This window comes from Pezoporus flaviventris, unplaced genomic scaffold, assembly GCF_033815535.1.
Source record: "Pezoporus flaviventris isolate CSIRO_AGI_PZ_B2104156 unplaced genomic scaffold, CSIRO_AGI_Pfla_v1 ptg000154l, whole genome shotgun sequence".
In the NCBI taxonomy this organism is placed as follows: Eukaryota; Metazoa; Chordata; class Aves; order Psittaciformes; family Psittacidae; genus Pezoporus; species Pezoporus flaviventris.
This window is the reverse complement of record NW_026892702.1, coordinates 1,710,001-1,737,965: the sequence shown is the minus strand read 5'-3', so window position 1 is coordinate 1,737,965 and position 27,965 is coordinate 1,710,001. Positions and strand designations below refer to the sequence as shown.

The 27,965-nt window shown below is 54.4% G+C and overlaps 2 protein-coding genes and 1 non-coding gene across 9 annotated transcripts in view; 1 reads left to right on the top strand and 2 right to left on the bottom strand.

Moving 5' to 3' along the window:
* Nucleotides 1–3,247, bottom strand: part of RPL12 (ribosomal protein L12) — a 136,450-nt gene extending 133,203 nt beyond the window's left edge. The window contains exons 1-7 of one of the 2 annotated variants that reach the window (XM_061479760.1): nt 3,145–3,247; nt 2,920–2,993; nt 2,713–2,811; nt 1,711–1,792; nt 1,123–1,209; nt 673–785; nt 496–587 (exon numbers count right to left, since the gene is read on the bottom strand). In XM_061479760.1, coding sequence (XP_061335744.1) covers nt 582–587; nt 673–785; nt 1,123–1,209; nt 1,711–1,792; nt 2,713–2,811; nt 2,920–2,993; nt 3,145–3,181 — 498 coding nt within the window. In that variant the 5' untranslated portion in view covers nt 3,182–3,247 and the 3' untranslated portion in view covers nt 496–581. Of the gene's footprint in view, nt 1–495; nt 588–672; nt 786–1,122; nt 1,210–1,710; nt 1,793–2,712; nt 2,812–2,919; nt 2,994–3,144 lie in introns of those variants that run through there. The other variant, XM_061479761.1, reaches the window with a different exon arrangement.
* LOC133283204 (small nucleolar RNA SNORA65) lies at nt 1,937–2,064 on the bottom strand. The gene has a single exon (XR_009747769.1). It is a non-coding gene; the product is annotated as a small nucleolar RNA SNORA65 (small nucleolar RNA).
* A 206-nt stretch (nt 3,248–3,453) lies between the features above and the next one.
* The window catches only part of LRSAM1 (leucine rich repeat and sterile alpha motif containing 1), a 24,628-nt gene continuing 116 nt past the window's right edge, over nt 3,454–27,965 (top strand). The window contains exons 1-24 of one of the 6 annotated variants that reach the window (XM_061479777.1): nt 3,454–3,484; nt 7,781–7,837; nt 9,376–9,420; nt 10,048–10,125; nt 10,988–11,056; nt 11,730–11,814; nt 12,581–12,702; nt 13,853–13,943; nt 14,893–15,023; nt 15,639–15,668; nt 16,531–16,653; nt 16,738–16,877; nt 17,293–17,337; nt 18,287–18,357; nt 19,369–19,468; nt 20,326–20,413; nt 21,052–21,126; nt 22,560–22,640; nt 24,348–24,443; nt 24,870–24,968; nt 25,635–25,766; nt 26,158–26,239; nt 26,510–26,658; nt 27,072–27,965. The exon at nt 27,072–27,965 is cut by the window's right edge and continues 116 nt beyond it. In XM_061479777.1, the coding sequence (XP_061335761.1) occupies nt 11,799–11,814; nt 12,581–12,702; nt 13,853–13,943; nt 14,893–15,023; nt 15,639–15,668; nt 16,531–16,653; nt 16,738–16,877; nt 17,293–17,337; nt 18,287–18,357; nt 19,369–19,468; nt 20,326–20,413; nt 21,052–21,126; nt 22,560–22,640; nt 24,348–24,443; nt 24,870–24,968; nt 25,635–25,766; nt 26,158–26,239; nt 26,510–26,658; nt 27,072–27,197 (1,797 nt within the window). In that variant the 5' untranslated portion in view covers nt 3,454–3,484; nt 7,781–7,837; nt 9,376–9,420; ... (1 more) ...; nt 10,988–11,056; nt 11,730–11,798 and the 3' untranslated portion in view covers nt 27,198–27,965. Of the gene's footprint in view, nt 3,485–6,120; nt 6,281–7,780; nt 7,838–9,375; nt 9,421–10,047; nt 10,126–10,987; nt 11,057–11,729; nt 11,815–12,580; nt 12,703–13,852; nt 13,944–14,892; nt 15,024–15,638; nt 15,669–16,530; nt 16,654–16,737; nt 16,878–17,292; nt 17,338–18,286; nt 18,358–19,368; nt 19,469–20,325; nt 20,414–21,051; nt 21,127–22,559; nt 22,641–24,347; nt 24,444–24,869; nt 24,969–25,634; nt 25,767–26,157; nt 26,240–26,509; nt 26,659–27,071 lie in introns of those variants that run through there. The other 5 variants (XM_061479776.1, XM_061479781.1, XM_061479778.1 and 2 more) reach the window with 5 other exon arrangements.

Genomic DNA, 27,965 nt, shown 5'->3' with positions numbered 1-27,965 from the left:
GTTCAAGGCCAGGTTGGACACAGGGGCTTGGAGCAAGCTGCTCTAGTGGAAGGGGTCCCTGCCTGTGGCAGGGGTTGGAGCTGCATCAGCCTTAAGGTCCTTTCCAACCCAAACCGGTCTGGGATTCTGTGAAGCTCCCCATGCTTGGTTGTGGCATGCTGTGGGGGCTCAAGGGAAGCTGGACCCATTACCACAGCCCTTGCCCTAACAGCAGACACCACTTCCTGCCCCAAGGTGTGTTCAGCGAGCACACAGGAAGCTTTACACAGGCTCCAAGTCAGTGAGCACGATTTGCTCCTGACTGGAGAGCTGGCTTGAGGGAACTGCTCCCAGCTCAGTGCTGCCTGAAGCAGAGGGCTTCAGGGAAGCAGATCGGAAATGATCATCTGTCTCTGATGTGCATTAAGAACCAGCACCATGGGCAAGAGAGAGGGCAGGTGGTCCTCAGCCGGGATCCATTGCTCCCATGACAGACGACAAGACAGCAGCACTGCCTGCAGACAACTGGGTCTTTTATTAAGTACTTAAAGTGCTACAAAAAACCTCAGGAGCCTTTATACAGCAACTTCATTTCTCCAGCCCTAGCTCTGTTGGAAGAAGCAAGCACAGCTCATTAGTGTAAGTCTTACAGTACTTGGAACAGTACAGCATGTTTCAGTGGTGGGTACTTACAGCTGGGCACTCAATTGCACCACTATTGATGTCATCAATGATGTCATGTGGGTGCCGACCATCAATGCTGCAGCCCACTGATTGGGCAGTCCCAAGGATCTCCTTGATTGTCCCTGCAGGGGGAAGAGGCAGCTCATCAGTGCTCTACCACAGGGAAAGCTGTGAAAAGCAACTGGGGAACTTCACTCTTCACCATCCCACCTACCCTCCTGGGGGTGTTGCAGGGCTCACCGGGGACAGCAAGTCGCCTACACTGGGTCTGGTGCACCAGTTTCACAAGGAGCACACCAGAAAGCACCATCACCATCCTGTACAACCTCCACCAGGAGGAAGGCCAGGCCCGCCATCCCATGGGAGCTGTTCCCACACCACAGCGCAGGGCTCACCCGGCAATGGGAGCAGGCTCTCTGGGGAGCAGAGCAGGACCGTGCATCCCACCACAGCACGTACCTGAGAGCTCACGGGCCAGGGACCGGTGCCGCATCTGCCGCGCGATGGCCACGATCTCGTCAAAGCTGACGCTGCCGCTGTGCTTGACTGGGGAGGAAGGGTCACGTAAGCACTGACACTGCAGCTCCCTCCAGCCTCAGCAATGGGAGCCACTTTACACCTCAGCACGTCTGCTCCCAGGCTTGGGCACAAAGACACCCGTGAGAAGGCAAGCTGAGAGCTGGGCTGCTTCAGCTGGGGAAGAGAAGGCTCCGCGGAGACCCTCTAAGTCTTTCCCATGCCTGGAAGAGCTTTGAGGTCCCTTCCAACACAAAGCAATCTGGGATTCCAAGAGTGACTCCATGTCATGAGTCGTTTTCCACCAGCTCACCTCCAGGCTGCAGTGCCCAGTGCTGCAGGACAGAACAGTGGCAGTGGCTGCTCTAACCCATCATCAAGAACCCAAATCCTGCTTGTGTCTGCACTCAGGGCTGCCCCAGACACAGCCGCTCACTGCTTGTCAGTTTATACCGGATGATCTAAGAGGTGGGAACCTGTTCCTCTCCCTCCCCCAAACCACACAGAACTAAGGCAAAAATGAACACTTACTGTTTTTCTGCTTCTTCCTGTCACGAGGAGGCTCCTTCAGAGCTTTGATAATCAGAGCAGAGGCAGAAGGAACAACCTCTATCTAAACAAAGAGAGATTAATTCTTCCCCCCCTGTAAGCAGCAGCAGGGAGCTAAGAGAGATACTGGACCAAGCGCCCGGGAAGCCCCTTGCCAGAGCAGTGTGGCTCTGGCTGGCTCTCCAGGACAGACTATTGGGATGCAGAAGCATGTTCCCAGGCTTTCGGCACAGGCCTCCCCACAGCCAGGAGAGGGCTGCTTCCTAGACTGGGTTTCCTCTCAGCTCACCACTGGAATATACCAGCCACGGAATGCAGGACAGGTATAGTGGCAGGTGGCTACAGGGTTATGTGAAGGAGGTTTGCAGTAATTTGTGTTGGTTCAAACAGCTTTTTCCTGCTCAGATGTTCTGTACAAACAATTTACATGGAACAGGACAAAAGATCAACTTTGGCACATGGAGAAGGTTCCTTAAGGGGAGGCCTCAGAGCAGCTCCCAGTACCTACAGGGGCTACAGGAAACCTGAAGAAGGGCTTTGGACAAGGGCCTGCAGGGACAGGCCAAGGGGAATGGCTTTAACCTGCCCGAGGGGAGACTGAGATGAGCTCTTAGGCAGAAGCTCTTCCCTGTGAGGGTGCTGAGGTGCCGGCACAGATCCTAAACCTCCCTTCCAACCCACAGCATTCCATGAGCACATCTTCTCTTATCTATTGCAGGCCAGGGGCCTCAGCCTCGCAGCCCCAGGTTCATGCACACACAACTGCTGCGGGCTCTGAACCAGCAGCACTCAGAGTGCTCCCTGCACGTTTTCAGGTCTCTCCAGCAGACCCCCACACTGTGCTGTGTGGCACTCACTTTATCCACCTCGGAAGGATGAAGGGCTGAGTGGACCCTGCCGGGACTGATGCTCGTGGTTGTTGCAAGCAGCACAGGGCTGAGCCTCGCGCTTGCCCACGGCGCCATCCCTTGCGGCGTTCAGTACCTGGGCTTGCCTGTTCTGGATGGTCAGCTTCACCGTGATCCGCAGCCCCTTCCAGTCTCCCGTGGCCTTGGCGATGTCATCCCCGACCTTCTTGGGGGACTGAAAATTGAACACGCGTTAAAACCGCGGCCAGGACTGGAACGGAGGGTGCGGAACCCCCATAGGCCATCCCCGTGAGGCCTCCCCGCCCGGTGCCGCGGAACGTACCAAGCCGAGGGGTCCGATCTTGGGGGCCAGAGCGGACGTGGCGCCGACCTCCCCGCCGGTGCAGCGCAGGTACACTGCGGGGACACAGCGCGCGTCAGCCCCGCTCCGCCGGGCCGGGCCCGCCCTCACTGCCCGCTCCACACCCCATCCACCGCTCCGCCGGGCCCGGCCCGCCCTCACTGCCCGCTCCGCACCCCATCCACCGCTCCGCCAACCGGGACGTACCGACTTTGATCTCGTTGGGGTCGAACTTGGGCGGCATGGCGGCGGATGGAGGCGGATGGAGGCGGATGCAGACACACGACCGCCTGCGCTGTCGGGCGAGGGGGCGGAAGGAGCGTTCCCCCTCAGCGGACACTAGATATAGTCTCGTAGATCTCGCGAGAGTTCGCGGCGCAGGGCGGGCAGTGAGCGGGGGGACAGCCGTGCCGCTGGGGGGCGCACGAGCGCGGTTCCGAGGCTGAGCCGGATGGTGGGGGTGGGGCGAGGCGCTTCAGCCGCTTTCTCTATGGTGCTCGTGGTGTCATGTGACTGCGGCGGTGTGGCATCATGGCGGCGGGCAGCGGTGAGCGGGGCCGGGGTTGGGGGGGGCAGCACCGGGGCCTCGGTACGTGCGGGGCCGGGCTCCCGCGGCTCACGGCGGCTGCTGCGCCTGCCGAGCGTCCCCGGCTCCGTGTGGGGGCAAGGTCCCTCAGGCGGCACCCGGGCTGCTCGGCGGGGCGGGCACAGGGCACCCGCAGGGCCGAGTGGAGCCGGCGGTGCCGAGGATGCGCTGCCCGGGCTCGTCGCTGGTGCCCGCTCCGGTGGCGGGGCCGCAGGCAAAGCCCGGCTCCGTTCTGGCGGATAAAAGAGTAAAAGGAGGACGGCGAAAGAGCCTTTGGGAGCTGTGCAGAACCTGGGAGGGGGGCACTGCAGGGAGAAGAGAATAGTGAGAAGAAGGGAAAGAAAGGACCGAGAGGCAGAGCTGGAGCTGGTGGAGAGATTTGCTTCAGGCACTGCCAGGGGAGGGCTGTGGCAGGATCACGCAGAGCCTGGTTATGACAGGGGGTGGTTGGACTGCTGTGACAGCTCCAGCCAAGAAAGCAAACGTGCTGTGGGAGGGTAAGTTACAAAGCTGCAGTTCGTTACTGCCTCCTTCCTGAGCCTTGTTCCCGTGCGTGTTGGGCTGCAGGGCTCCGTAGCCTTGCTGTCAGTGAGCCAGACCTGCAGAGATGGCGGGGACAGTTCTGTCCTTCATGACTAAGCAGCACCTCTGCAGGAGCCCTGCTCACATCCAGACGCTGGCTCACAGCTCCGTTGCTGTGCTCCTGAGCGTGTTTCACAGAGAAAATAAACTCTGTTCTTGCCCAGACAGTTCAGGTCTCCCTCTTCTGGGCTCACTGTTACACTTCTGCTCTTCTCCCACCTTATCCCAGCCTTATCCCCGGCTGATTCTTTCTGCATTGCTCGTTTTTGCCCCTTGCTCTCATATAGCCTCAGGTCAACCCCTTTTTCTCCTTAATTTTATTGCTCACCTAGTCCTCACCTCTCTTTTCCCAGCATCCCAACTGGTACCCATCTCATTACCAGCTGGTGTCCCCATTTCTTGTCCAGCCTTAGCTTTCTGCCCTCTCCTCAAAACCTGCCAGCAAACTCCCTTTTTCTCCCTTGCTGGGTCAGAGCTGACAGGTTCCTGTCACCCCTTCACCCACCTGCAGTCGTGATGCCAGCAGGGATCTTGCTGCCATCCATTCTTTCCTCTCTCTCTGCTTCAGTTCCTCTTCCCTTTACCCTTGCATCAGCTGCTCTCATTGCACCCAGTCAGGCTGAATTAACAGAAATTCTCCATCTCTCAGTCCTCTCCAGTGACCTGGAAAACCCAACCCCTGTTCTGGGACGGTCTGGCTGCCCTGTGAACACAGGCTGGCGTGTGTCAGTCTGACCTGCAGACACGGTGTGGGCACAGTTCTCTGAGTGCCTGGGAGGGCAGAGAGCACATCCTGGCACGTGGCTGGGGCAGCAGCGATCAGCTCTGGTTTGTAGTCAGAGTTTTTCTGAAGTTAAGTTCTTTCAGCTTTACAGGCTGAACCTTAGAATGGTTTGGGTTGGAAGGGACCTTAAAGCTCCTCCAGCTCCAATCCCTGCCACGGCCAGGGACACCTTCCCCTAGAGCAGCTTGCTCCAAGCCCCTGTGTCCACCCTGGCCTTGAACACTGCCAGGGATGGGGCAGCCACAGCTTCTCTGGGCACCCTGTGCCAGCGCCTCAGCACCTTCACAGGGAAGAGCTTCTGCCTAAGAGCTCATCTCAGTCTCCCCTCGGGCAGGTTAAAGCCATTCCCGTTGGCCAAAGTACTAGACTATTGGAAATTGATTTGGCCTTATAAACCTGACTCAAGTCAGTATAAAATGACTTTAAGCTATGAGGTGTTTAAGCAGAATCTTTTCACCTCACTGTGTGACTAAAATGGAGGAGGTATTCCTGTGTGAGACTGCTGCTGCCTGGAAAGCCAACGAACCAAGTGCTCTGTTAACTTGGGACCATCCCTAAAGCTGAGAAGCCAAGTTTAGCTCTGGCACCCCGATTCTTGTGCTCGCCTGACATCCTTGCGCCCGTGACATCCCTGGGAGCGACTGGGATGGACGGTGTGATGTGCCAGGAGAGGCTCTGCTGCACATCAGGTTCCTTGCACATCAGGTTCCCTGTATTTTGAGCTACACTGGGGTCCTGTTTATTCCCCCCTGCCCTGGAAGGGGGAGCAGCTGTGCTACTCTCAGGATTAGGAGTTTTTCTTACTTGTAGCCTAACTTTATTCTAGAACATTTTACAATTGCTTATCATTTGCCAGAATTGACTTTGGATTTAAGTGGTTTGGGGTTTGCTCTTGGTGCTTGATCTTACACAGCGTTTTCAGTTGCTATCCTAGAGTGGACCCTGTGTTTTCCTCATCATTCAAAAGCCTTTCACTGTACATGCTCCAGCTTGACTTAGTTGATCTTGTGCAGGGGTGACCTGCACAAGACAATCAACCCATGTCAAGCACAGCAGTGCTTTTACTGCTCGTATTAACACCTCTACCATGGAGGAGTGCTGGGATCTGCCTGTTTGATCAAGTCACAGAAGGGGATCAAACAACGACAGTTGCTGAGACACTGATGTCTGTGTTTTTCCTTCCATCCCCCCACCCCCTCACATCAGAGCACAATTGTGCAGCCCGGGCTCCCCAGCAGATGCATACTCCAGGAGGCCTCTGCCCTTCTGTGTGCTGATGGTCCGTGCCCCCTGAGGCACAGCTCTAGCCCACACTGAAGATGCCGCTTTTCTTCCGTAAGAAGAAGCCCAGCGATGATGCTCGGAAGCGCCTTGAATACCAAATGTGCCTGGTAAGCAATGGCAGGGGCTGTTCTGTGGCTGCTCCTGGATGCCCCGTGACTTGGTACCTCCCCTGTGTTACCAGTGATCCTGTTACTGATCTCACTGAGACAGCAGGTCACCTTCCTAATGTACATCAGAGAATTCCTGCTTTCCCTGTCTCCCTTTGCCCTCTCATCCACAGGTCCCCTTTGTGCTGCTTCCACTTCTCTCTGCCTCTGTGGTTCCATGTGATGTCCTCAACCACCCACCTCCTGCCAGCCTGCATATGGGACCCTATCACTCCTTTCTCCTCTGTGCCCCTTCACTCTTACAGATCTCCCACTACACTTTTCCTACCAAGGAACCCATCACATCCCCTTTCCCACCCCACCTGGCTTTCCTTGTGCCCCTCTTTTGCTTCTCATTTGATATCTTTTCTTCCTGTCACCTGGAAGATGAGCTTGTTAGATGTTGCTGTTTGTTTTCCTGGACTAGGATTTAGCCAGGATGCTCTGGGGTGGATCCTCAGCAGGTTGCTGTCATGCCAGCGAGGTCACCAGAACTGCCTGTCCTGCAGCAGCCACAGATTCAAAGTTGCCTTTCTTGAAAGCATCTTCTGACTTACCTCACTGCTGTGCTGCAGGAGCTGTGGACTGGAGCTGGCATAGGGGATCTCTGTGCTCTACCCCAGAGGCACCTGCATTTTAGAAGGGACAAAACGATGTGTGTTGGATGTCTGTAAGGTGTTTTGTTAAGGAAGGCTTCGTTATGTGCCAGTAATGAAACCAGTTGTACTGAATTTATTCAGTTGGAGGGTTTCTGCTCAGTGCCTGTGGGGCTGGCAAGGGACAGCATAATCTGTCCATTCTAGGGTTAGTTCTGTATTGCAGTGTGCTCAGTTTAGGGCCAGGATATCCAGTTCTGAGAACTTAACAGAGGCAGTGACACAAGCAGGTTTTATTGCCTTTTATTACCTTTAAGAAAATAATGGAGGTGGTTGATTTGACCATGGAAATACACTTCTGCACAGAAGCAGTGGGTCCTTGGTCCTTCTTGCACAGCAGGACTGCTCTGCAGGTCCCGTGGCAGCAGAAAGGCAACGGGAGTTTGGCTTCTGTGTACAGCTCAGCAGAAGGGTGCTCTGCTGGGTGAGACAAGCCAGGGACACAGCAGGCTCTCCATGGGCTGGGGTGGCTCTGCTGCTGCTCCCACGAAGTGCTTGAGAACCCAGCATTTGCTTTATGTATCTTTTCAGTTCAGATTGCAGAATTAGGATGCGCTTTGGCTCTTTGTGCTGAAATTCATTTGTTGGACTAAAAGGCTTTCTCTGCAGTTTGGTTTCCTGGCTGCTTTTGCTTGCTGAAGCAGCACTCTCTGCTTTTAGTGTTGTCATTGAGTTATGGAGCTGTGGCAGGGAGCTGGGATTGCATGTTCCAGGGAGGGACAGTGAGTACCTTAGTCAATGTGCAGCAGGGGGTCATGTATTCCTGCATGGTCTAATCCTCTGGGTGGGTGTCTTCTCTCCTCAGGCAAAAGAAGCGGGTGCTGATGACACTCTGGACATATCCAAATGTGAGCTCTCAGAGGTGGGTTCTCTACAGCTTCCAGTGTTAGCTCCCACTCACACAGTGTTAGAGGCTGATTCCTCTGTCTGCTTCTTGTCACCAACTCTCAGATTTAGTATCGTGACTGTGAGCCTTGAGGCAGAAATGGGTCCACTTCTTCCTGTGTCTGCTGAGCTCTGGCTTTCAGGTGGAGGCTTTTTCCTCCCATTTGTGGGGAGGAATTACCTCTCTTACCTGATGCTTCAACAAGATTTCTGTCCTGAGAATCCTTTTTCATTTGACAAGATGGGAAGGGCAGAGTGGTGTCACACCTTCCATCAGTCCCTTGGTAGGACCCTGGTGTGGGACCTCATGGCCTAGTTTTGCTAGTCCTAGAAGAATTTGTTTGCCAAAGGCTGTTTCTGATCCCAGAGCTCCAAAGTCTGCCACCTGCAGCTATTTTCCTGTGTAAGTGACAATCCTGGTTCCAGGCTGCTGCCTGAGGATGGAAATCTCACTTCCAGCTTGGCTGCTTTTGTGGCAGCCAACTAAATTAGAAACAAGCTGTGTGCTGGAGCGTGAGCAGTCAGTGACAGACTGCCAGGCTCGCAGAGGAGACACAGCTCTTCCTCCTAGCAGCCAGGCAGTCCTGGTGAGCAGAAGCCTGTTTCTGTTTCACTTACAGTTTTTATCACTGTGTTCCTAAAATGTTGGTGTCTGTGACCTTTTGTCACAGGATGCTTTTGCCAGGCAAGCTCAAAGATACTGCCCTGCTCTTTGGGGAGAGATTTAGGGCCGTGCTGGGGGCATAGCTGTCTGCTGTGCAGTATGAAATGGCTTGGCTGAGACTTTGGGATGTTTTGCTCCAAGATCAGGAGCCAACAGCATCTTGTGTGTTGGTTTGTAAGCTCTGTGGGACAGTCTGCAGGGCAGGCTGGGTAAGAGGGTGCCAGACAGAGGATGCGCTGAGCCAGCTCCATTCATAGCCACAGCTGGTTTTGCATCTCCAGTGGCTCTCTTTGGACTGGTACCACAAAACTGTTGTCTTGTTTCTTTTTAGCCTTTGTTGTTTCAATAAATAAACTGGGTTTGTGTGGGACCCATGCTGCAGAGCAGGTCACAGTGCGCAGGGCTGGATTTGCTGGCATATCCCCTTTCTGTCTGCCCCTCCACTCCAGCACTCGAGGACACTCAGTCCTGCCCATTGCTCACCTTTCTCATTGAGCCCTCAGTGTGTTTTGCTGAGCTTGCAAAACCATTGAGTACATTTGTATGTGAGTAATTGAAAATATGCCTGGACTCTTGAGTCATCAGCACAGGGAATATTAAACCACTGCAGGACTTGAACCCCTGCCTAACCCTCAGTCTGTGCTGTGCACAACTCAGTGTGTTGAGCTGCTGCAAGCTGTTTAAGTGGAACCTAGCCAAGAAGTCCTGGCATCCTGGGCCAAGACTGGGCCAGTCATTTCAAGTGTCACTTGTGTTTTCATTACTTATTCACACTTTGCAGGCGGATGCTGTAGAAGTGCTTACAAAGGCAGTATCGTGAGAAGCCTGACACCACTGTTCTTTGTTTTTAGGTTCCTTATGGGGCCTTTGCCACTTGTAAAGTCTTGCAGAAAAAGGTAATGTTGCAGTCAGAGCTTATTAGCAAATTCCATTATTATGCTTGAGTATTACTGTTGTGTTTGAAATGAATGTATAGGGTTGTTTAAGTCTTGCTGCAGAAGTTTGCTTGTAATGAATTTGGCCACTTGTAGGGTAATACATGGAGAGCACTTTGGGTAGGAACTAATCCTGTCTGTGTGCTTTAGAGCTAACTCCCGTGATAAAAGATCTTAGAATCACAGAATCCCAGCCTGGTTTGTGTTGGAAGGGACCTTAAAGCTCATCCAGCCCCAACCCCTGCCACGGGCAGGGACACCTTCCACTAGAGCAGCTTGCTCCAAGCCCCTGTGTCCAACCTGGCCTTGAACACTGCCAGGGATGGGGCAGCCACAGCTTCTCTGGGCAACCTGTTCCAATATTGTGTCTACCTTGGCCTGTCTAATGGTATTTCCCATGTAAGGAACTAGGCTCCTGTTTAGATCTTATGGTAAATGTTTGATCTTCTGTGAAACTGCATTTACTGTTTTAATATTTTATATGCTAGTGAACTCATGCAGCCTCCAGAATCAAATCTCAACAGATGTGCTTGTTCTAGATAGGAGTGCCTCTTGTGTTCATGTTTCAATGGGATTTTTCCTCCTCAGGTGCTGATTATTCATACGAATAACCTGACATCTTTAGTTCCAAAGTCCTGCAGCCTCTTGAGTCTCGTGACTGTGAAGGTAGATGTGATTCTGAACAGTTAATCTGCAGTTAATCTGTTTTCCTTGCATTCTAGCTGCATTAAAACCCACTGGCCCGAATAAATTCCTTCTGTCTGACTGCCTTTGGCAAGAATCAGTAACAGGGTGTGACACCTGCCTTTCCCAGGTCCACCTCCTCAGTGGACGGATACCGATCACTGAGCGCTTTGTGTCAGATCAGAATCAGTTGCAGGACTCATTTATCCTGTTCACAATCCCACACTTCCCCCTCAACAGCCTCTCCTGGTGGTACTCAGTCAGAGCCGAGTGTGTTGTGGGGTACATGCATCTCTCTTCTGCACTGGTGGGTCATCTGAATGTGAAGGAAACCGGTGGTGGGTGACGGTGTGTGATGGGGCCATGGCTGTCACACCGCTCTCAGCTCCACCGCCCTCGTGCTGTGGTTGCACAAGGGGCAGAGTTATTCCAGCTGCTCACGTGTCCCCATGCAGGGAGGTCTCCAGGCACAATCCTGTTCTCTCCCGATGCTGTTGGAGCATTCAGCTTCCATGGAGCAGCTTAGCTCACTGCTCCTGTGGAACATGTCTTTCTCTGCCAGGCTGGCTCTATGGAGATGATTTAACCAGTTGGCTCATCCAGTTTTCTGGAGCAGCTCCCTTGGTGTCAGTGCTCTCCCCAGTCTTTGGTTTGTTCATTTGTCTGTAGAGGCTTCTGTTTGCCAAAGGCCTACAAGAATCAAATGCTCCTTGAAAACTTAAGCCACTTTTCAACGCCCCATTGGAAGGGAAGTAACTTTCTTTGCTAGATAACTCATGACCATCTGTCCTCGCACCATGACTCTTTTCCCAGCCTGACTTGGCGAAATCACCCACTCTTCCAGGTTCTGGACCTGCATGACAACCAGCTGGCATCGCTTCCTGCTGATATCGGTCAGCTGGCATCTCTTCAGGTAACGGGTTTGCGGCTGCATCCCGAGTGTTACAGGACAGCAAGGATGTGCTGTTTGTTTTATAATTAATCACAGCTTCAGTGATGGTGCTGATATTGTCAGATCTATCTCATTGACTTGACTGACGTTGTTGAGCTGGCTTATTGGAGTGGGAGAGCAGGAGAAGAGCTGGAGAAGAGCAGGCACGCTGAGTTATGGAGTCCCAGCTTAGTGCAAGGGCTCGGTCCAAGAGGCTCACACTGCCAAGCAGAGCAGCAGCTTCCAGTCCTGTGGGTTTCCCAAATACTCAGGAAATGGGGAATAAGATGGGGAGGGCAGCGTGTTGCAGTGCATGCTGAGGGTCCTCTCTGCTCAGGGTGCAGTGCTGGGTTCAGCCACTGCTTCCTGCGCTGCCCTGGAGGAGAGGATGCTGCTTCCCAGTTCCTGCCTCTGGGCTCAGCACCTACTGGTGCTGTGGGTTGGGAGTAGGGTTTCTCACTGCATGTGGTAGCCACATGTACCCTGTATCCACGGCTTCTGGAAAATACATGTTTATGTTTAACTCAGAAAGCACTGCCTAAACCTAATTTCAAGCTGTCCTTGTGGGCCTAGAAGTAGTCCCAGCAACACAGATGTTTAGAAGACCTGAGACTTGTATAAAGGATCTTTAATATCTTTTCTGTTGATACCTTAGGTCCTAAACCTCGAACGGAATCTTTTAAGATGTCTTCCACAATCTATAGGAGACCTTGCCCAGCTCCAGATGCTCAATGTGAAAGGTATGGCTCATGCTTCGTGCTGGTGTGCTGGGCAAAACACTGTTTAATGGTCTGGGTCATGTTGAGCTGCATTGGTAATTACTCCATTCAACCAGATGGTTTGTGCTACAAATGCTGAGGAAGAACACAAGAAATATTTCCATTCAAATAGATGTCAAGGCAGGAGAAATCATCTAGGCCCCAAATGGGTCAGACTTGGGCCATAAAGATTTGGGAGGAAAAGAAGACTGTTACAGGGAGCTGCTGCTGAAACAGGGAAGTACGTGGAGGGTGAGGCACTTGGAAGTGCAGCTCAGTTCATTGCCATATCTGTCTGCAGACCTGGCCTCTGACCCTTAGATACGGAGTCCCACACTCAGCCCCCTTTCTCCATCTCTGATACTTACAACAAAGGGAAGAAGAGTGCATGGCAGGGGGTTGGAACTGGGGGATCTCAAGGTCCTTTCCACCCAAAACCATTCTAGGATTCCATTACAAACATTCTCCTGATGAAGAGCGCGGGTCCAGCCTGCCGCAGCGAGATGCTCCTTTTGCCATGAGTCACGTGCCAAAATGTGCCTCACATTGCTGGACCTGTGTGCAAGTAGCTCTCGATTCCCAGGTGCCTCGGTGGGCAATGGCAGCCGTTGGAGTCCTCCCTCAGCCTGCAGGAGAGTGTAGAAAATGAGCCGTATGTCGGGCTGTGGTTTGGGGTTCCAGGAGGGGAAGCGCTGGGTCAGGCTTTGGAAAGGTTCCGTGGTACCAAGCGGCTTTTGTGTCTCTCGAGGTAACAAGCTGAAGGAGCTGCCTGTGACCCTGAGCAGCCTGCGGAGCCTGCGTGCCCTGGACATCAGTGGGAACGTGGTTGTGGAGCTGCCGCGGGGGCTGGCGCACATCCGCACGCTGGAGGTGGGCCCCCAGCCCCTCTGCTCCCCTCCGCAGGCTGCGCCTTCTGCTGCTCCCCTTCCCTCTTGCTAAGAGGGGGAACGAATTCAGCGCAGAAAGTGAAGTTTGAGGGTTTGGGAGCTGTAACGAGTTGCAACGTAGGCGGTTCATGGGGTCCCAGAGAGCTTTTGTGCACCCTCCCTTCTTTGCTCTTTCCTGATCCCTTTTTGCCGTGGTTTAATGGTACAAAAGGAGTCCACAGCAGGTGAACCTCAAGGAGTCACCTGCCAGGGCTGTCTCTGAGAGCACAGACTGTGCCTGTGGGCTCAGGTGGACTCAGCCCCCTTGCACCAAAGCTGGGTCTAAATGAGCAGATGGGGTATTTCCAATGAGGGTTTTCCTCCGTTGCTCGGACAGATCCCTGCCTCCCTGTCAGCCCCCGTGGGCTTCTGGCTCCCTGGAGGGTGCAGTCAAAATGGGACAAGCATCAGGGTTCTAAGGATGTGTTACCTTCTGGCTGCCAAACTCGTCAGTACTAAGTGGTGCAAACGTCAGACAGCACGGCTGACTCTGCCACCAGCACAGAGGATGGAAACAAATGCTCTCTGGCCTCAAACACACAACATTAGGCTTCATTTCTCTTGTGGGCAGTCTCTGAGGTGAGGGATCTGTGCAGCTTGCCCTGCTGTGTTTGATAAAGTGGTTCCTTTCTAGGCCTTCCTGCTATGCCCTTCTCTGCAGGAGGCAGCATTAGGTCCTTCTGGTGACCACAGCAGGACAAAACAGCAAGTGGTCCTTCTGTTCATTCTCTGTGGTACTTCTCTCTGTGCCCTTTGTATCCCCATCCCTTCCATGCATCATGCTTAAGGGCTCCAGCACACTGAGAAGTGCTGTGCCTGCTTGTACTTAAGCGTGAAGTAGGCACATCTGCGTGAGGGGAATGTTCCACTGAAGTGCCAGCTCAGAAGCTCCCAAGTAATGGACAGTGGAATGACCTCTGAAAGGTGTCAAACACCCAGCCGAAAGGCAAAACCTCATATTTATGTCAGGATTTAGGGTAACGTGAGGTTTTCACTCCATAAGTGAACTTCTGGGGAGCTGCAAGGGTAACTGCAGTGGGACTCTGGCTTGTCCATCAGGATAACCTGGAGCTCTGTGTGTTCTCTCTTTGGAGACGCTGACCCTGGATGCCTCTTCCATGACCTACCCATCAGCTGACATTTGCAGTGCAGGTACAGAGTCCATTCAGCAGTTCCTCTGCAAAGGTAAGCAAGGAGAGTCTGGGGATGGCAGTGAGCACTTGGGGACTGCTCTGTGCCCTGGCTGGGTGCTGTGGTGCTGTGGCATGTTCAGAAACTGTATTTATGAAGGACAAACATCACACTGGCTCTGCTTGGGGTGGTTCCTGACTCCCTGCATGGCTGGCAGGCTGGTCTCTGAGGTCTGTGTCTTTGCTGGCAAACAGCAAAACAGGAGCCCTTCTTTGAGGCTTCCTTCTCACTGTCACACTGCAATTGATAATGGTTCTGTTAAGACATCAGAATAACTGGGTCAGGGACTGCCCAAGTGACTGTAACAAGTCATTGCATCTCCCATGGGATTGTTTTCTCCAGTGGGAGGATTAGGCATTGCCCAGACACAGCTGCCTTGGGACAACGAAGTAGACCCAGTAGTCACTTGAGGTCCCTCCTACCCTCCTTTTCTATGAGGAAGGACCAGGCACCTGCAGGCTGACAGGTTGTTAGGGAAAGGTGAAAACCAGATGGAAGACTCAAGAGGACAAAGACATTATCCTGTGAGCTCTGTGTGCTCACAGTGAGTATTCACTGTGTGTAGTGCAAACAGGAAGGTTTGGTAGGTTTTATGCAGGGGTAGAGCCTCGCCAGAGCTTGGGCTAATCCCTGAATGAAAAGGACAGTCAGAACTTAAGTGTGGTGTGGGCAGGCACATTCACAGCCCTGCAGAAGTCAACATGCCTGTACCTGTGTGAGGGCAGAGTTTCAATCTGAGCAGCTTTGATCATCTTCCTGGTGGGAAGGGGTGACACTGTCTCTGCGCTTCTTGTTCCTAAGCCTGCCTGAGCTAAAGGAGCTCTTCTGGAGACTCATCTGTGTGTGGGGAGGAGCACAGTTGGAGGCAGTCTCACGCACCAGCCGTGCTGCCAAGGAGGCTGTCAGCACCAAATGGTCTTGTTTTGTGTCTGATGACTTCCAGAATGTGGAATTGCATACTACCCCCCCGCTCAGTACCCGCTCCCTGCCCTCGAGAGTGATGGAGGAGGAACGTCTGTGGACGGGGTGGACAGGGCAGTGCATAAGTACCTGGAGGAGGAGGGCGAGTGGCAGGTGAGGCTCCACTGAGTGGGAAGTCATGTGAGAGGGGTTTGGAGTTGTCTCTGCTCCATCAGTGGATCTCACAGCATTTAGCACATCATCCCTCCTTACCTTCCCTGCCATGAGGTGGGTCTTTTGGGGGCATCAGTGCCCAGAGCCAGGCATAGCACTGTGGGCATGGGTGGCTCATCTCTCTGAGAGCTGGGGATGGGGTTACCACTGCAGGCTCCTGGAAGACACATTGCAAAGAACTGTCTGTCCTTGAAAGCAGTGACACAGTAAGGGACAGGGGTGACAATGAGACACAGTGTGTGCGGCATGCTGACACGTGTATTTTGGGGAGAAGAGCCTTGTGGTTCCCAGCCAAGTGCTAGATGCGTTCAGCTCTACCTGGGAAGGGTGAGGGTAGGTGCATAAGTGTGATAAGCTCTGCTAATTCCTTGGCAAGTACAGACTAGATTCCTTTGTCCCTGGAGAAGGGAAGGACTGGACTTTGTGCCTGTGTTAATTTTCTTGTGCCTTTGGTTGATGTCTTTACTCACTTAGGGAAAGGTATAATGTGGGCTAATAATATCTACAATAAATTGCTCTTGAGAGTAAATGTCTGCTGATACTGCTTATTTTCAGAACAAGTTCTTGGATTATGAGAAGAGGAAGGTAAGGATGAGCCTGCAGATGCTTTGTCTGCAGCATCGCTCGGCTTCTGCTTCTTGTTTTCCATCCTTTTATCTGTTTTTTGAGCCAAAAGTGAATGTTTGAGAACTGAGTTCTTGTAGAAACTGAGTTCTTGTAGAGAAAGCTGCTCACTCCTTGCTGGGGGAATCTGACAGACTTGTCTGATACATAAAGCTGATGAGACATGGGGGAATCTGACAGACTTGTCTGATACATAAAGCTGATGAGCTGCAGTCGAAGTCCTATCTCAGCCCTTTGGCTCGGAGTGCCACCATTCCTGCTGTCTCCTAATACTCCTTGTTCCTGTCCTCCATTCCCTTCACCTGGCTGCACTTTTAGTTTGCTCTTCTTTTTATTTCAGTGTCTGTCTCTTCTCCTGTGCAAGGCACACTTAGAGATGTTCCTGTCAATGCATTCACCTTTCCCTTTGGTTAGAGCTCCTCACAGCTGGCTGCCTCCTTCACTCTGTTGTCCTCAGAGAGTCCCCTCTCCATCTGGGGTTGAACACAGCCTTAATTCGGGCCCTCCCTCTGCATTGGCTGTTTCAGTTGTATGGGTTGATGCCCAGGGACTTTGGCTTTGTGGCTGTGAAGTGAGCAGCAGGGAGTTTGGAGACTGTTGTAAAGAGAGCAGCAGCTTCTGCTTCACAGTTTTTGGGTTCCAAAGGAGAGAACATTTCCATTCCCTAGCCAAGCTCCCGTCTGCCATTGGGCTGGCTTCCTTGTCACCAAGGGGATCACTGTGCCCTGGTTTACAGTTCTGCCAGGATAGGTTCTTGCTTGGGAAGGAGCAGAGCCAGCGACTACTGAGCCCTGGCATTCATCTTTCTTCTTATTCCTCTCAGGAACAGAAAATGCAGGAGAAGCTGGAATTTGAGCGGCGCTTGAGCAAGGGGCAGAGAGAACAGGCTCTGCTGGTCCAGCAGCTCAACACTCAGAAGGACGACATACTGCAGACAGTGAGAGAGGTTGGTCTCCTCTGGGCAGGCTCCATACAGGACACTGCCTTTCCCAAACTGACCGTGTCCTCCTTTACTTCTCCCTGGCTTTAGGACCAGATGAGGCTGGAGGAGGGTCTGACCAAGCACCAGCGCTACCTCGAGGAGGAGCGCCTGAAGCTGCTGCAGCAGTTGAAGCAGGCAGAGCAGGGCATTGCCGGCCGTATCCAGAAGCTGCTGGAGGACAACCAGAGGTGGGGTCCCAGGGGTTTTACAGTGATCTGTGCCCCTCAGGGGCTCGTGTTGCTGTGTTCCATTCTGAGCAGTTCATTTTGCTCTCTCTGAGTGTTATGGGGCTGGTCACAACCGGTGTCTGCAGGAGTTGAACTGCCAAAGTCCCATTTAAAAGAAGGGGAATCTGCCACATTAAAAAGTGTTTCACACATAGGTGTGCTGTTGGAGTTTTGCAGCACTGGAAAAAAACAGGATTCCTCATGGAAGGTGCATATTTGGAGTATTTGATGTGCCTAGCTCTGCTGCAGACACAAGGTTACCAGTCTGCCTAAAGCTGCTCTTCTGCACCTGAGAAGCAAAGTCATTTTCTGCCCTGGGGGAGTAGGATGTCCTGCTCAGCTTGATGGAAACCTCTTGTTTTCTCTTCTTTTTTAGACAAAAGCAAAGTTCAGACATTCTGAAATCCTTGGAGAATGAGAGGTGAGTCTGCTTGGAATAGGCTCTTCTACAGAAGGGGAGGGAAGCTGGGAAGTGGTTCTGGGATCTTCCTTTCAGAGCCATGCCTGAATCCACCTTAAGTCAGGAGAAGTTCATCTCATACCTGCAGCTGGTTCTGGTCACTGTTGGAGGCAGGACACTGGACTAGATGTGTTTGGGCTTGCCCAGTCTGGCAAACCCAGTGGGATGGTGAATTTACCTCTTTTTCATCTGTGAATGTCCCAGCTAAGGATTTTGGGAACAAAACCCTGTATTCCACTATCAAGGAATCCTGCATTTGTTGGAAAGCAAGGCATTTATGGAGGGTAATGTGTACGGGCTGGGAGGGATACACTGAAAGCAATGCTGCCATTCAGCCAATGCTCTGAACTCTCCCTCCCTTCAGCCAGCTGTGCTGTGACACAGTAAACTGGATGGGGACACTGACCTGACTGAAAATAGTCCCTTTGCATGTGTGATAGTTTTCCAGTCTCACCAGTTCCTGAGCTGGTCAGTGGGGTTGAGTGGGTTTGAGCTAGGGCAGGGGCAGGGGAGGTGGGGATGGAGGCCAGGCTGCTGCTTTCAGTGGCACTGCTCAGTTAGGTCAGCTTTAGAATGCTCCTCAAGCCTTAAGAAAAAGGAAAGTAAAACAAAGGACCAGCGTGGTGTTGGTGGGAGTGGATGCACTTTGACTGTCTCTCAGAAGGATCAGCATTCCAGTCTAAGAAGCAATTGTCCCCATGGTTTTGAGCAAAAGTTACGTTGTCTCCCATAGGCTTAAGAGGTTCCTCACCAAGAAATCACGGAGACTTTTGTGTCTCTGATGAGCACATGGCTTTCCTGGGCCACTGGCAGAGTGAATCTGAGCAGCCCTTAGGCTCTGAGGTGGGTGGTTGGAGAAGTGAGATACTTGTTCGAAGAAGTGGCTAAATTGTTCTTGTTTGTTCAACAGAATAAGGATGGAACAGCTGATGGCAATAACACAGGAGGAGACAGAGCAACTACGCAGAAAGGAAGTGGCTGGTAGGTCCAAACAGCTCTTTGGGGTGGTAAGGTGCAAGAAAGACCTGGTTCCCCTGGAGATGTTCTGCATAGGTGACGTGGAAGATGCTGTGTCACACACACATTCTTGCAGTGTTGCTTGGTGCAGTGGGGTGGAGCTGTGGGGGGTAGCAGTGCACATGTACCATAGCTGATCTCACGCTTCCACTTCAGCTCACTGCTGGTTCTTGACGTGCAGGCTCTGCTCGTGTGTCATAGACTCATCGAATGGTTTGGGTTGGAAGGGACCTTAAAGCTCCTCCAGCTCCAACCCCTGCCACAGGCAGGGACACCTTCCACTAGAGCAGCTTGCTCCAAGCCCCTGTGTCCAACCTGGCCTTGAACACTGCCAGGGATGGGGCAGCCACAGCTTCTCTGGGCACCCTGTGCCAGCACCTCAGCACCCTCCCAGGGAAGAGCTTCTGCCTAAGAGCTCATCTCAGTCTCCCCTCTGGCAGGTTAAAGCCATTCCCCTTGGCCTGTCCCTATAGACCCTACTGCTTTTCACACAAGGAGTTTGTGAGGCTGGTTATAAGCACACAAAGTGCTTCATATTTCCAAGGTACCAAACACACGTTAACTGATGTTCATGAGGCATGAGGTGGATGGTCCTAGGGAGCCTGTGCTGCTCGTGATGACCACACAGGTGATAATCACTGGGGCTGCAAGGGAAATGGTGTGGGTGCATTGTCACCCTGAGGATGGGTTACTCGCAGTGGGACAGGCAGAGCTGCAGCCATCTGAGCTTTGGTAGAGCAGTGGCTGGGTTCCTCCAGGCACTGAAGAGGTGCCAGCACAGGCAGAGCAGAGTTTGCTCAGCTGATTTCCCCCGAGATAGCTGTGATTCGTGCAGCTGAACGAGTCTGCTCTGAAAGGAATGAAAAGAAAAAAGCGAGGACAGGTTGGAAATGAGAGGAGGTCACTGTTACCTGGAAGTGTAGCCTCTTCTAGACACCCTCTGTGATGCAGACTGACAGCCCTTCTGTCCCCCAGCTGCCATGCAACAAATGCTGGCTGAGAGCTACAAGAACAAGCTCATCCAGATGACCAACGAGTCTCGTCGGCAAGACCTTGTCACCCAGGCCTGCTCCAGGTACAGGGAGAGGTGGCTGGGGCTGGTGGTACTGCCGTAAATCCCTTTCTTTCCAGCAATCCCTGGTGTAATTCCCATATATACATACACCCAGGAGCTCCTGCAGCCACTGGAGTACAGCAGGACAGTGGTGAGAGCAGATGGCACTGCAATTTAAAGAAACTGTCAAACTTGGTTACATGAACCAAGTTCTGATCACAAGGATCTGCATGTTCATCGTACCTTTGATGAACTATTGCTTTTATACACTGTTTATTTGACTTTATACATTCTGCTGAATATGGAGATGAAATTAGACTGGTTTTCCTGGCTTGTTAGCCAGTTCAGGGTCCGGCTCTAGCACAGGATTTCTTTCCTGCCTCCCAGTGTTGTCTCAAAGATGCTGTTTGTCTCTAGATATGACTTGTTGCATTGCTGCAGGTGCAGAGAGTGTTCTGGCCTGCTCTATTTACAAGAGGTAAGAAAGAGCTGAACAGAACCAACATTGTGTGCCTGTGACCTGCCCAACAGGGAAGTGGGCAGACACTGTCCTGCCTGCAAGTGCAGGCAATACATGGCTGGCCACGTTGTCTGGGTCCCCATCATCAGCACACCCTCTGCAGTACAGAATGCCAACCCAGCAGCTTGTTGGGGCAGCAGCAGTGCAACTGCTCTGCCTCCCTCCATGTTGCAGGTTTGGTCTGGTTGTAGGGAAGGAGGTTTGAACTCTGTCAGCCTTCAGCTGTGCAGTGCCAGGGCTCTTCCCCCTTGTTCAGTAACACATTTCCCCATTCCTGGATTCCTTGTTTGCTTTTCCTCTTGTTTGCATCAAGTCTCAGCCCCAGCAGTAACTCCATGGCAAATCCATCTTCTTGCAGCCTAGCTGAGATGGATCAGAAGTTCCAGCAAATCCTGGCTTGGCAGCAGCTGGATCAGAACAAAGCTGTCAGTCAGATCTTGCAGCAGGTAGGCAAAGGTGGGGGGTCAGGTAAAGGAGCTGCTTGTGGAAGCAGGCTTGGGAGTGGATCACAGGAGCAGCAGTGGCTGTGCTGGGCTGATGCAGGAGTGATTTTATTTAACACTGTGCTGAACTTTGTGAACCTCTTATTCTGACAAGTTGACTTGGGGAGTGAAAGGAAAATGCATTCATTTTTGAAGAAGGCGAAGGCATAGACCAGGAGAAGCAAAACTGGTCTGTGATCAATAGCGAGAATGCTGAGGAAGAACTCCTGGGTGGGATGGAGCATTTTCAAAGCCTCTGCTCTTTTTGAATACCTCATTTTGAGCCCAAGACCTCTGCAGCTCATTTTTCAGTGGTGGGCAGCCTTGGAGCTCAGTGCTGCTGAAAGTGAGAGGTGGGCTTCAGACAGAGCATTCCAGATGTGTGATGGAGAACATGAATGTTAGCTCTGTGTCTGTCTGTGAAGTGGGGTTTTACCTTTTGGGACTCTGGGGTCCAAGACATGGTGTAGTCAGGGCACTGTTGCCCAGGGTAAGCACTGTTTAGGTGCTTGTACACGAGTCACTGCAAGGCACCAGAGTCTCATAGCACATTTGCAGCTGCATCAGCAACCTCACTAAGCAGGATTTTGCCTGTCCCATAGATTGAGATGCAGAAAGCTGCCTTTGAAGCTCTCCAAGTGAAGAAGGATCTTATGCACAGGCAGATCCGGAACCAGGTGGGTCAACAGCAAAGAGCAGCTCAGCTCCTCTTCTGAGAAGGATCAAGACACTGTGAGCACAGAGTGGGGTCTGGAGGCAGTGAAGAGCTCTTGTATTGCTGAGAGCTCTGTACCAAAGCCTCGGGCTGCGTTGGTTAAATGCAGTCTCCCAGCTCAGTGCAGATTCATGGAAGTAGTGGAATTGCCATTGCTTCAGTCATCTCAGCACTAATGTGGATGAAGTGCTGGAGAGTTGTCACTAGAGGACAGACCTGCACTGGCTCTGCGGGGTGACCTGCAATTGCAACTGTGATTTCCTTCAGGTTGTGCTCTTGGCAGGGCTGCTGTTTCCACATGAGTCCACTGCATCTCCATCTAGCACATCAGAACTGCACCTGCAGCCATAAGTTCACCTTTTCTTTCCCATTCCCAGCCTGCCTTTCTGAGGTCCAGTCTGCAGAAGGTGCAATGCAATAGCTGGGGGGAAGAGCAAAAGCTGGTGGAGAAAGTAGCGGTGGTTAATGCAGGCAGATGGGGGCTGGTTTCTGACACAGTGCTCCAGAATCTTTCCTCTCCCCATCTACACTAGCAGAAAAGTCTCACATCAGGATTTGGTGGATGAGCTTAAGAGCTTGCTTACACTGAGTCACTCCGTGACCAGTCCCTCTAGAAGCCTATGGGTTGCACACAGACCATCCAGGATCTGAATCTACCAACTCTCCGTTGCTCATGTTCATCAATAAGAGCCTGCAGTTTGCTCACATTTGTAAACAGGGGGAGTTTTGTGCCTTGCTGCCATGGCTGGACCTTTTACTACTGAAATCCAGCCACCCCCAACATCCTGCATGGGCTGTGAGCGGGCAGGAGCCCTGGGTACCACCTGCTGCAGGGCCCTGGTGTCAGCTGGACTTCCATGGTCATGGCACACATTAAGCAGCATGGCCTGGGGATGTAGCTGGTCTGGCCAGTGAGTGAGCTGGGCTCTCATCTTGGCTTTGCTCTGGGATCTTGGGCAACTCACTTCACCTCTCTGTGTCCGAGTTGCCCCACCTGAAAGAGCACCGATCATTATGGGGTTTGCTGGAGCATCTGTAAAGCAGGACCCTGCCCCAGCTAACCTGCAGTCCGAGCAGTGGTGCCAGGGCTTTGACCATCGGTTGCTGCCTTCCAGAGCGGCTGCGAAAGGGTTGGCTGAACAAACTGATTGCAGCGTGCTTCTAGACCTGAACAGAAGGTGTTTAGAGAGACAAGGAGAGAGCAGGGACACAGCTCCTCAGGCAACAACCAGAGTGACCCTACGAGCATGCATCGTGGAAGGGCATTAGCGGCTTCCCCAGACTTCTGGGTGGCTCTGCAGTGCTGTCCCTCCCCTGGCAGCAGTTAGACCTTGTCTTAGAGCATCAATGGAAGTCATGTCAAATGTCAGTAAAAATGTTTCATCTTCTGTTTAGATTAAATTAATAGAAACAGAGTTATTGCAGCTGACACAGCTGGAGTTAAAGAGGCAAGAACTGGACACAGAGACGCTGCAGGTATGTAGGGCTCTGGGGCTGCCCCCACCCTCTCTCTGCTCTGGGATCGCAAAAGCTCCACTTCCTGCTTCTGCTGCAGATGGTTTTCTGCTCAGTCAGGAGGGGACTTACCCCCAGGACACCACAAACCCCTCTTTGTTGTGGGAACATCGCTGCTGCTCCTCATCTCAGTGCATTTCAGGGCAGGGACGAAGCAGGGGCAGATCCAGGTTTGCTGGGCAGGGAAGGATTTTGGGATGCAGTTGTTGGCTGTCCCAGGAACACTGCCTGTTGTGCATCGCATGTACTCACCCTGCTGTGTTGTGCTTTGGTTCTGAACGCCTGCCAGTGATGGCTGTCAGCTTTCCCCTTCATTCCTAAGCCCTGTCCCCACCATCCCACCATTTGAGGGGCTGACTCCAGCAGCAGCCACACATTGAGGAATGTCGAGTTCGGCTTAAGCTGCTTGGCTTTAAATTCTGCACCTTTACATCAGTTGTTGCCCCATGTGTGCTATTTGCCAGGTCAGGTCACCTCTTCAGTCAGCCCCAGATCAGTAGCAAACAGCATGGACTTTCCACAAGTGGTGCACAGGGCGGGCTGGTGGGTGCTGGCTTCAGACAGGACTGCCTCTGAGCCCTGGGCTGGGCTCCTGGGAGAGCCAGATTTGGGTTCTGCTACCTTCATTCATACAGCTCCTCCATCTAATGCTGCAGTGCTGGGGGGTCTGATGATGGGGGACAGCCCAAAGTTCGTGCAGGGAAAAGCAAGGGACCTCAGGCAGGTGACACTGGGCTGGGGTGACCACAGGAGCTCCAGCGCAGTGGATCTGCCCTGGTACCCCCCTGCAGCCCAGCGGGCAGCACGGGACGGTTGCAACTTCAGCGCTGGATGCTGAGAAACAAGGCACAGACACCTTCATCTCCCTGGATCTCCCCTGCCCTTTGGTGGTCTCCAGCCTGAGGGTTCCCTGCGGTGACTGAACCCCCAGTGCAGGGGCAGTGCCCGCAGAGCAGCCCCATACCCCCTGCAGTGCAGGGATGCTTCCTGCCCAGAGCACAGGGGCTGTGGTGAGGAACTTCAACCTCTGATGAGCAGGAAGAGCCAAAGGCCCCCTGAGCAAGGGACGTGTTTGCTCAGGTCTAGGGAGTGACCTGGGGGTGCTGCAGTGTGGGTGGGCAGCAGAGCACATCTCGAGGTTCACTGGAGCCTCCTGGGTGCTGCCTGCTTCAGCTGCAGAGGTGCCCCATGGATGTTCCTGAGACAATTCCCCTCTCCTCCTGGCTCCGTGGCTCAGTGCTGACTTCCCTTGCCTGGCACCCACGGGGCTTGGTGTGAGACCCCAATGAAGGCAAGCTCCCCAAGGGCATGAGGAGGTTGCTGCCTTACCTGTCCCACCTGCCTGCAGCCTCTAGACCTACTTCCAGGTGGTCTTTCTCAGTTGAGGAGGGGAACCACAAACACTTGCAATGCCATTGACTGAGCCTGTGATGGAGGTGGGAGCTGCTGCAGGTCCTGGGCTGCCTGGGGCGTGCGGGGGGCTGGACCATGAGCAATGGTGAGTGCAGGACCCAAAGGAAGGGGTTCAGCTCGACTCTGCTGTGCCGGTTCCTAGGAGAGGACTGGGGCTCTGCTCCAGGGCTGAGGGACGTGGAGCTCAGGCTGCCACCTCTGCTGTGTCTGTGCTGGGAAGGAGGAGATGTGGATGCCAGAGTCCTTCTGTTGCAGGGGGTGATCACAGAGCAACGCCAAGCTCTTGGCTACCTGCTGCAGCAGCTGCTCAAGGAGAAGAAGCAAAGGGAGGAAGAGCTGCAGCAGATACTGGTAACGAAGGCTCTTGATTAGGTGCTGTAATGAGGGAGCGCATGGGCTGGCTGCAGGGCAAGGATCAAGGGGTCAGCATGGGAATGAAGGGGGCTCTGAGGGGTTGGGCCCCCCTGCAGAGGGCAGTTGAACCTCAGGAAGTGCTAATGGCAGCTCTCGGGGCAGGTTGCAGTACTGCAGCGTGTGCCTGGGGCAGCGAGCAGAGGGGATGCACAGCCCTGGGCTGGCCGATGGGGCCGAAGTGGGACCAGGCTGCAGAAGGCCAGGAGTGCCCGTGTTACCCCAGCTGTGCCCATTGCGGTGCTCTGAGCTCGCCCTGCACAGCCCAGGCTGTTGCTTTCCCCTGCCTCACATCCTCCTCAAGCATCCCTGAACACCCCCCGCCGTGTTCCCTCGGGCTGTGCAATGAACGGGTTTGTTTTGCAGCTGGAAATGGAGGCAAAGAGTGAAACCCAGCAGGAGAACTACTGGCTGATCCAGTACCAGCGCCTGCTGAACCAGAAGCCGCTCTCGCTGAAGCTCCAGGTCACTGCTCGGTCCCTGCTGTCCCTGCAGCTGCGCTTGCCCTGCTGCAGCCAGGGGCTCAGCCAGGGCAGGGAGCAGGGCACAGACCCCTCCCAGAGGCTGAGCAGCAGCTGCTGCTTTGCCCACCGTGCCCTGAGCAGGGTGCCCAGCAGCCCTCTCCCAGTGCTGTGTATTGGAGGTTATGGGGCTGCCCGGTCTGTGAGGAGCCAACAGCTCCATCATCTCGTGTTCAAGCTGCTTGCCAGGAGCAGGGTGCTCCCTGTGCCTCCCAGACAGGGCCTTTCCTTCCTTATCCAAGTTCCCTTGCCAGTCCTTCTGAACGCAGCAGCTCCTGTCCATCCCTGCCTAACAGACTGAGCCAGGAGTCTGTGCTGGTCAAATCCAGCCACAAAGAGATGGAGGGAGCCGAGCTCTGCCCATGCTGTATCATCAGCTGGAGCTGGCAATGCTGGGGCTGCTGCAGCCACCAGCAGTGTTTCAGTCTTCCCTAAACACGTTTTGAGCTGTGCTCATAAAACACCTCGGGCCAGAGCCCTGCCGGCTCTTTAGAGCTGTGTCCTGGGGCTGGGGGTGCGGAATGCTCTGAGCAGGGCAGAGGGCAGGGCTGAGCACGCTGCCTGTCCCGCTGCCTGTGCTCAGGGCCACGTCTGGGGCTTGTGTTTGCAGGAGGAGGGCTTGGAGCGGCCGCTGGTGACCCTGCTGCGGGAGCTGTGTGCTGAGCAGTACGTGCCCATCTTCGCCCATCACCGGCTGTCCTTGCGAGCCCTCGGCACCATGAGCGCCAGCGACCTGGAGAAGGTAGGAGGCAGCGGGTGCAGGGAGCGGGGTGACCCCGACCCCGCCGGCCCTCGCTGCACTCGGTACCCGCGGTGCTGCCAGGGGAGGGCCGTGGTCACGCTCCCGGTGTCAGCCCCAGCAAGGGGAGGTGCCAAAGCTGCTCCGAGCCACCCCGGGAGCCGCGGCTCTGCGGAGCACTGGGCTGAGCTGAGCCCGGGCTCTGCCTTTCAGCATCCCCCAGATGCTCTTTGTGGTAGGAACGGCACCGGGGGAATTCCCTTCTCGGCTTTCACACCCGATGGAGCCGCGTCCCCTGGCATGGCGGGGTCTTGCCAAGTGTTTGCTGTGTCCCCTTGGGGCCCCAAGCGTCCTGTCCCCTGCGAGAGCTGAGACCCCCCCTCTCGCACCGCAGATCGGTGTGGCGGAGGCCGGCCTGCAGCGTGCCATCCTCCAGCGGACCCAGGAGATCCTGGCTGTGGCCAAGACCATCCCAGGTACCTGGTTCTTGTCTGGCTGGCTTTTCAATGCGTTTTACACTTACAGCGGGTACCTGAGCCTTGGGGGGGGGAAATCTGTGGGGCCAGATGCCTCCCTCTGGGGAGCTGCTGTGCAGAGCATGGGCTGCAACGTCAAGCTGCTCCCATTGACTTCCCTATTTATTGGGTCCCCGGGCACCCATCGTCTTGCAGTCACCCCGATGCCCGTTGGGTGGGTGGGAGGTGGGCAGCAATCCTGGTGCTCAGACTTCCTGCCTGTGGTTGCAGAGCTGCTGAGGACGGAGGACACCGAGGTCCCTGCAGCCCCAGAACCCAGCGCTCCCTGGGAGGAGCCTCCGAGCCCTGCGATCCCAACGGCTCCGCTGCTGCAGTGGGATGAGAAGAGGTCGGAGTGCGTTGTCTGCATGGAGCAGGAGGTGAGCCCCCGCACGTGCGTGGTGCTGGAGCAGGGGGGGAGTGAGGGCAGCAGCCCCATAGCCCTGGGCAATGGTCCCTCAGCTCCCTGGCACAGCCAGGCGCAGGCATCACCATGAGGAGTAAGGCAGGGCAGGGCCAGGCTCCCTGTGGGCTTTTGAGGGCCTTGCCGAGCTCCTGTGCTGCGCTGTCCGTGGATCAACCATGGTTCAGCCCTGACCTGTGTCCCTCCCTCAGACCCTCTGCCCTGGTGGCACAGCCCCATCACTGGAGATTGGGGTGCAGGGCTCTGCCTCCCCTGCTGTGACAGCCCCCGGTGGTCCCCATCCCCTCCAGTGTTGGAGCACAGCGGTGCTGGGAGGAGCGTTACGATCCAGCACTGCTCTCCATGTCTGCTCCTCTGTCTCTCCTCCAGACCCAGATGATTTTCCTGCCCTGCGGCCACGTCTGCTGCTGCCAGAGCTGTTGCGAGTGGCTGCTCACTTGTCCCCTGTGCCGCAGGGACATCGCCCAGCGCATCCGCATCTTCCACAGCTGCTAGGGGCAGGGGAAAGGAGGACGAGGCTGCCCTGCACCACCGCTACCAGCCCTGCCCGCGGTGATGCCCCTCTGCTGCTCCATGTCAGTGTCAGACACTCGCACCATGATCAGCACTGCCCTCCCCTGCATGGCCTGGGCTGGCTGTGGCTGCACGCAGGAGTCTCAGTGTCCCCTGTGTTCCCCGATGGTTGCTCAGCCTCCACCTTGGGTTCTTTCTTTACCTGCATCCCCTCCTCCAGCCTGCCCCTGCCCGCCCAGCGTCCCCTTGCCTGGCAGCACTGGGGGATGGAAGCGGGTGCCCCCATGGCCCCTCTTTGCTGTGGATGCATTTGCCTTCGGAGATGCCCCTCGCTCAGCAGGGGCACAGCCAGTGCCAGCTCTGAAGCTGCTCCCCACTGGGGCAGGGCGCTGCCAGGTGCCTGCGTCGAGCACGGTGCCTGGAGGTGGGAGAATCTCCCATGGGAGATGCTGGCAGTGCCCTGTGCCTGTGTCATGGCAGAGCTGTGGGGCTTTGCTCTGGTGACCCACAGGAACCTGTCAGGGGCTGCAGGTGCCAGGGGAGTGTGAGGAACTCCCTGACCCCTAATTCAAGCTCCAGGACTCGAGGGCCTTGCTCTGGCCAGAGGAGCCCAGTGGGGTCCCAGAGCTGAAAAACGCATTGGAGCAGGAGCACGAGTCCAGCAGTGGAGGTGAAGGGCTGGGGCTGTGCACGGTGCAGCCCCAGGTGGCTCCCTGCGCTGGTGGTAGGTAGAGCTTCATCAGTATGAAG